The sequence below is a fragment of the Dermacentor silvarum genome, chromosome 3 (genome assembly GCF_013339745.2).
Source record: "Dermacentor silvarum isolate Dsil-2018 chromosome 3, BIME_Dsil_1.4, whole genome shotgun sequence".
In the NCBI taxonomy this organism is placed as follows: domain Eukaryota; kingdom Metazoa; phylum Arthropoda; class Arachnida; order Ixodida; family Ixodidae; genus Dermacentor; species Dermacentor silvarum.
In genome coordinates this window covers 219,651,770-219,659,085 of record NC_051156.1, presented here as the reverse complement: position 1 = coordinate 219,659,085, position 7,316 = coordinate 219,651,770, and the positions used below count along the sequence as shown (strand labels likewise).

General features: G+C 45.3%; 1 protein-coding gene across 1 annotated transcript; it reads right to left on the bottom strand.

The window, feature by feature from the left end:
* Window positions 1–1,987: 1,987 nt before the first annotated feature.
* LOC119446703 (2-aminoethanethiol dioxygenase) lies at window positions 1,988–3,685 on the bottom strand. Its single transcript, XM_037711213.2, has one exon. The coding sequence runs from the start codon at window positions 3,653–3,655 to the stop codon at window positions 2,966–2,968; it is 690 nt and encodes a 229-aa protein (XP_037567141.1). The 5' UTR covers window positions 3,656–3,685; the 3' UTR covers window positions 1,988–2,965.
* Between the last annotated feature and the right edge of the window lie 3,631 nt (window positions 3,686–7,316).

The following is a 7,316-nucleotide window of genomic DNA, read 5'->3' as shown; positions in this document are numbered from 1 at the left end:
TGCTCGGACTTACTTCACCGAGTAATTGTGGTTCCTAAATCTTAGTATAACTTCAGTGATGGTGCTTCTTTTTTTTGTTTATTGATTCCTTTTTCGTGACCCAAGTAATTTGCATTTCTGCGCTGCTTTCTAGGGAAATGCTTATCACCTAGTGTCTGCATGTGCCATATAAATTTTCCTTCAGGGTGTCCTTGAAACAAGCATGAAAGCAAAAATTCAATCGTGCTAGTGTATAGGAACACTGACAAAAAAGAAAACCACGAGGTTTTAAAATTTGCTTAGATGACATTTCCACATTGCAGCAAGCAGCTGTTCAGGTTTGCCCAAGCAAAGCAGTAAATTAGACAACAGCAGTGAATTTTGTATGTACGACAAGATTTTAAAGAGTGCTTGCTAATAAACTACGGAGCCCCCTTTAAAAGGATAATGGCACTTATTTTTGAAGCTGTAAAACCTCACTACATGCTTCTTGAATGTAAAACGATGACCCTTCATAACTATGAAGGTGAAGGAATGATATATTCTGTATTGAGGTTGGTCTCGAAAATATTACAGTAAATTATTTAGGGGGCTCCGATGCTTACCAGTATTTTTTCTAGGATTAGAAGATTTCGACTTTCATATAACACAAAGAATGTAATGTCAGTGCTGTTAGGAGCAAAGAAGCTAGCTTAGTGAACAGAGTTCTTGAACTGCTAACGCTAGTAGTGTCGATATTAAAAATAACTGATAGTGCCACTAGGAAAAGTATTTCACTAAAATATAGTGTCTGAGAACACATTCCCGCATTAAGGTAATCCGTGGTGAAAATTAGGCAAGACTACGTAAATCCTTCATTATTCCTTCACGTTTTCATTAATTATTCGTCCTTTTTTCCTACAATGTCAAGGCTAAGAAAAATGGGCGAACTGAAACTATAAACTAGTGTCAACCTACTGTGCACTTTTCATATGTAGGTGAAACATCTGGTACCAGCAGTACTAATGCAAAATGAATTTGTATGAGAAAAAAAAATGTTTGTGCACATTTTTATGGCTACCTTAGTGGAGGAACACTTAAAAGTTATACACAAACTCTAAATGATCTTCGAACTACACCTGCGACTTCAGGTGCAAATCATCTACTCGGAACAAGTGTAGCTGCACATGATGTCGCTGTACAGAGACAAAAAGGCAAATGACTCCTGTATTCACCAACACCCTTCTATGCGAAGTTCCCTGCTCCAGCAAGTAGAAAACAGCACCACCCTTCAACCTAAACAGTCCTGACAATTCCTGCAATTACATGTTTCTGAAATGCCCTGCTCTCTAGTACCTCTCTAGTACACTGAAAACACTTTATCACAAAACGAAGAGTTGCACGAACTTACAAAGCATTCACTACTTCAAATGGCAAACTGCTTCCCTTCAAAGGATCCTGGCGTCAAGAAAAAGGTTCCAGTGGAGGCATGAGAAACCCACTTGCGCACTTCAGTCCTGATGCTGAATTTTTACCAATGATTTGTTTCCAAGTCAAAATCGTGCACTACTGTTAAGTTGTGGTTCAACAAAGTTTTAGCTTCACCAGTGTGCTCGCCCTGTGTTTAGTGGCTTTTTCTATTTCTAGAATGCAGTGTTCACTAGAACAATTTTATTAAGCAAAAACTGGTCAACAGTGTTCAAACAAGGGATGTCTCGGGCCAATGTTTTGACAAGCGGACTTATCTTTGTCAAGGCCCCAACGAAGACAAGTCATCCCTTGTTTGATTACTATCAGTCACTTAGTCACTACATTCCTGTGAACATCTGTGTTGGCTTGATTAAGCATAACTTGAACCATAGTAAGTTAGATGTGTTGGTACAACTGCACCTAGCTATACTGTGAAAGTGAATGAATGTGCGACACAAGTGTAAAGCGGTGCCTGTGTGACGTGGTCCCTCCTCTGTGCGCCACCTTTCATGGTCACACTAACTGTCCAGCTGGTCTCAAACCACAATTGCAACCCTCAGTTTTCAAACTGTTTTATTAAACCAAGGCAACGGCTCTCAAGTGGCTTACTAGCTGTCGTGCCAGACAAAAAAAAATAAAATGCAAATGATGCTTCGTGTTTTTACCTGCAGCATGGAATGAAGGCACACTTTTCTGTACCTAGCCTCTTCCAGAACCAAGAAAAGAAGCTAACGACTTTTGCTTTCTAAAGATAGAAAGAAAAATCAGATTAGAGAAGTTATCCTATTGAATCTGATATTAATGACACCAAGAATTAATGTGCTGAAACTGGCAAGCAGCTCTGCCCCCTAAAAAATAAACAATTTTGCTTAAGCACGATTTGCAAAAGTTGAAATGTACATACTTGAGCAGTACCCTGCAAACAAAGTTGGCAATGAACGAGTGGTTAAGTTCTTAACCGTACAAATTAAAGTGATCAGAACTAGCTTACGGTTAAATGCCGGCAACTTGAACTGAATATACAATGAGGCTTGAAACACTAACAGATCACGGAACACTTTCGCCAAACGGAGCTTGAGACCTACCATGGTTTCCCATGGCGAAAGAAAGTCAAAGCAACCGGTAAAACTATACGATTACTTTACAACTGAAATGCTACTAGTTATAAAGGTCTGCACCGCAGTAGCGCACAGGTGCCGCAGCGACAGAATTCACATGTAAGAAAGCTCGTGCAGTGCAATGACCGCTAAATAAAAGGAGCGAAAAAAAGTTCGTGTGCGATGTTCCGTAAAGGAGGCTATAGCGTCCGTACTAGTCGCGAGCACAGGGCGAAGGACCAAGTGAATACGGAGGGGCGGGCGTTGCTGCGGCGTGCCGAAAGGCCCTCGCTTCGATTCCACCAGCGCTGCTCGCACAGGGAGTCGAGGCGTGCACGTCCATGTGAGCAACGCAACCAACAGACACACCATCGCACACCAAAACGATGCGCGGTCTATTCCAATCGCCGGGAGGCGCGACCCGACATTTAAGTCCCTATTTACTGTGCAGCTTGTAGTTGGGGGCCGATGGGAGGTCCACGATAGGGCGCCGAGTCGCACCAGAAATCGCGCGGCGGCGCGACCCGACGCAGGCGCACGGCAGAAGTCGTCTCGCTTGCAGGCGGCGGAGCCACGCTGTAGTAGTGGCAGTCACGCTCGACGCCGTCGTATGGCGGTGCGAGAATGTCGAGGAAGGCGAGTGGCCCATCCAGCGCCCGGATCTCGTGCAAATTGCGTTCGGTCGGCGTCAGGCAGCAGGGCGCACTGTCCGGGGCCACGGTCAGATCCGGATGGCGCTGCGCTTCGAGCACTGCTTCGTCACCGCTGTGCGGCCTCTGTGCGCTGTAGCTGCATATAGTTCCGGACCCGTGCAGCACTTTGAGAACACCAAACATCCCGGGGTGATCGTGCAGCGGTATACGCTCCCCGCGCCGTATGATAAAAATACTCATGCTAAATGCCCGGCTCTCGTAGAGGGAGATATACGTGACGGGCGCTGCGCTGCCGCCGTTGGTAGTCTTCGACAGGGCATGCAGAAGTTTCTCGTCCAAGTTAACGTCCTTGCACGTGACCTGACCGATTGTCCTCTGCAGTCGAACAAGGCAATCGCGGAATGCTTCGTCCGCAAGGAAGCTACGGGCGAAAGTTAACTGAGCTTGGCGAGCGACGACCTGGATGAGCGCAGCCATGTTGACGCCGCCGGTCGCGCCATCCTGCGACACGTGCATCAACACACGACACGGCCACCGTGATTCACAATAATTCAGTAGCACGCAAATAAGGGCGAATTCATAAAATAAAATTATTTTTTGTGTAATGTTACACATTTATGGCTATTTTTGTATGACGTCACCTTAGCTTGGAAAAGTAGATAGATAATATGAAAAAAAAATTCTAGATAAAACAATGACTAATGATTACATGTCAAGCTCCAGAAGGGTTTGGGCATGTTGGTAATTCATCGTTATACAGAATACATAGCGCAGTCGGAACCACGACCTGCTGTACAACTGACCTGCCCAGTACCAGCGAGGAGAACGCCAGCGCGCCTGTGGTAGCTCATATTTCTGCCACTACGATCCTTATGGCGCCACCAGTTACGTTACCTGCGCCACACTTTTGGTGTCGTCTGCTCGCGCCAAGCCGCGATGTTTGCGTGGGTATGCACTTTGTACGACAAAGAAAATGAACAAAAGTGTGTTGATTGAGGAAAATCAACAATAATGCCGCACTGCTGCTTGCCTTTGTGTAAATCACGACAAGGTAAGACGCCTGGCATAAGCTTTACATTGAGTTCCAGGTTTACGCACGTGCGTGAAAAAAATGGATCAAGGAATGCCGTTTCTAGAAAAGGTGAGGTTGCCCTAGTGTTATTTGGCGTACCGAAAATGCAGTGACATGCATTAAAGTATTATGCGCACGTGTTCTATGATTAACGAGATGTACCCGTACATTTATTTTCGCTTAGTGGCATTTCCTGAATTCCGGAGCATGCGAGGCAAGGGTTGCAGTACGAAATATTTTTGCAGCAAACATTCGTGCAAATAAGTTGTGCCGAAGGAAAAATACCATATTACCGTTGGTGGCTTATCGCGTACGTTTTCATTATTTATTCGTCTCTTTCAACGGCCCGACATCCCGACAATCGAGTTTAGATTGGAAGCATATAGCATTTACTTCACTTGAGATGGTTTTAAGCCATACTATAACAAACACTGAAGACAAGATGCACTGCTCTCAATACTTCCATCTAATGTACCCTACAGGTGCATGTGCGGCGGCTGCTGTACAGAAGCGAGCCGCATATGTAATCAGAAAAAAAAAAAAAAAAAAGTGGACTGAGGTGCAAGCGCGTACATTATACAGTCGAATTTTTATGCAGTAAATAGCGGCCCTCGCTCGCATACGTTCCCCGCGTCGCAAAGCCTTTCAGAAAATGACAAGTCATCAATTGGTACAAACGGATCTACTGCTAATCAATGAGAATTTAGAAATTAAGCCCATATAAAAGCTGGAATTTGGGCGAGTTTGTGAGAATTCATAACTTAAAGCGTCACACACACACGAAAAAGGAAGACTTTTTTTCTTTTTTTTTTTTTCTTTTTTTTGCGCTACAAGTCATTCCGAAGTGGATGGTGTCCAGACTTACAATGTACAGTACAATGCGCAGAACAGTACAATGTACTTCAGACACTCTCCGGTACCCAAAATAGCTGTTAAAGGGTCCCTAACAAATCTAGCAGCATGAAAAAAAGTTCCTTTTTTTGCTGTGGTTTTTCCGTGGCAAAACCAGTTCTGATTATGAGGCACGCCGTAGTGGAGGGCTCCGGATTAATTTTGACCAGCTGGGGTTCTTTAACGTGCACTACAACGCAATCACACGGGCGCTTTTGCATTTCGCCTCCATCGAAATGCGGCCGCTGCGGCCGGGATTCGATCCCGCGACTCGTGCTCAGCAGCGCAACGCCTTAGCTAACTGAGCCACCCCGGCGGGTGAAAAAAAAAAAAAAAAAAAAAAAAAAAAAAAAAAAAAAAAAAGTTCAATGCCAGCTTTTTAGTGAGAGCCGCAGAGGATATCACTATTTCAGTACGTGCGTGGAAAACTATAGCTATATAGGTCCTACGCTCTACTGTCCTAGCTGCGACTGCGGGCATCATAACTTGGAAAGGTGGGCTGCGGTAGCCAAAACAGGAGTTCTTCTCCGCACATTTCAACTGTCCTCCAAGCGACCGCTCGAAATAGTATTTACAAGGCTCTTAGTGAAGAGCACATAATAAGGTTCGCTAAGCTCGTGCACGACAAATAAGTCCGTTTCTCACTTCAACACAACAAAGAAAGAAACGCACGCAAAAGTAGTGATTTGCTGAAGAAACGAATAGTGCACCAATTTTGGCGCGCAGTCGTTTCTTTGAAATGTTGGCTGAAGTGCAGATAAACAATTCTAACTATCACAAACATTATAATAAATCAAAATATACCAAAATTTAAGCACGTTGCGCGACTGAAGCACTTTTACTGCGCGCGTGTGCTGTAACCATGCGCCCGTCGCTGCGCCCGTCGTCTGGACGAGAACCGGCACAGGCGGTTTAGAAGGCGGCTCCGTAGAGCGCCGCTAGCTGAGCAGGTCAGTGTACATACAGTAGGACGTGGTAAGAACAAAGCATAGAGTTTCATACAATAATTACTATTGAAAACTCTATGGAACCAGCGACAGGTCGAGGCAGCACACGCCACCGTAACAGGGAGCCTACATGCAAGCGCTGTTTTAGGGTGGTGACAGCCTCTGTAAGGGCACTTGCCGCCGCCAGCTTAATTGGCGGGTTAAACCTGGGGCACAAAATGGCGAAAGACCAGCTGACAGACAACATTTCCCGCAACCCTTGGTGACGTGAAATTAATTAACTTCTTTTAATAAACTTTGGCCTCTGCAACCAGAGACAAATGGCGCGTCTGAGCGCCGTACACGGCGCGTCTACCTTTTAGTTAAACAGACTAGTAAGAAGATTCTTTATTACAGCACACTTCGACAAACGCCCTTTATATAATATGTACAACTGGGAGGCAGCGACAATGCTTAATGCAGTTCACATTCTTGGCGTGAGATAATACTATACCACGAGCACGCCATCGTGCCTTATAACTTGCTGCTTGCGACATGCAATAGAAAAGTAAGTTCGATGTGTTCAAATAAAAGGAGAAGGCAACTAGTATATTAAAGATGTATGCAGGTTTCTTGTGCGCACTGGCGGAAAACTAATTAAAGAAATTTAATAGATCGCGTGCCAACATGAGTACATCAGAGCGTGACAAAAGAAGGCAGAAAGACTGGGGACCAAAATGGTTGCCCACCAAAGTTTGGCGGTAAATAGCGGTCAAAATTTTGGCATTGTCACCTCCCTAAAACAGCGCTTGCACGTAGGCTCCCTAGTAACAGCCTGACTAGGGTGCCGAGATAGCACGGGCAGGAGATGTATGCGTCAGCCGTCTGTGGCTTTATCAAAGAAATAGTTTGACTTCTTGACGTAGACGGCACGTGCAGTTTACCTTCTTCCTCTATCTCGGTACTTTCCATTTACACATTCAGACGTGTGTATATACTCGTACTTGCTCCTGCAGCCTGCAGGGTCCGCAAAAAGACCTTAATTGATTCATCGCTCGTTCGGTGTGTTCGTCGTGCGCTCGTACCTCCCACGCAACGCTAGGCAGCTCTCATCCGGTACAAAGAGTCTGCCCAAGTAGCTTCATCGGTGTGCGTTGTCTACAACGTCGCCAACGTGGCGAAAATACGCGACATACGTAATGACGTGGCCTCCGAGGCAGGGCGACTCGCGCGTGCCAACATGGCCCAC

Coding starts and splice junctions, on each gene's coding strand:
- LOC119446703 (XM_037711213.2), bottom strand. CDS start 3,655: ATGGCTGCGCTCATCCAGGTCGTCGCTCGCCAAGCTCAGTTAACTTTC.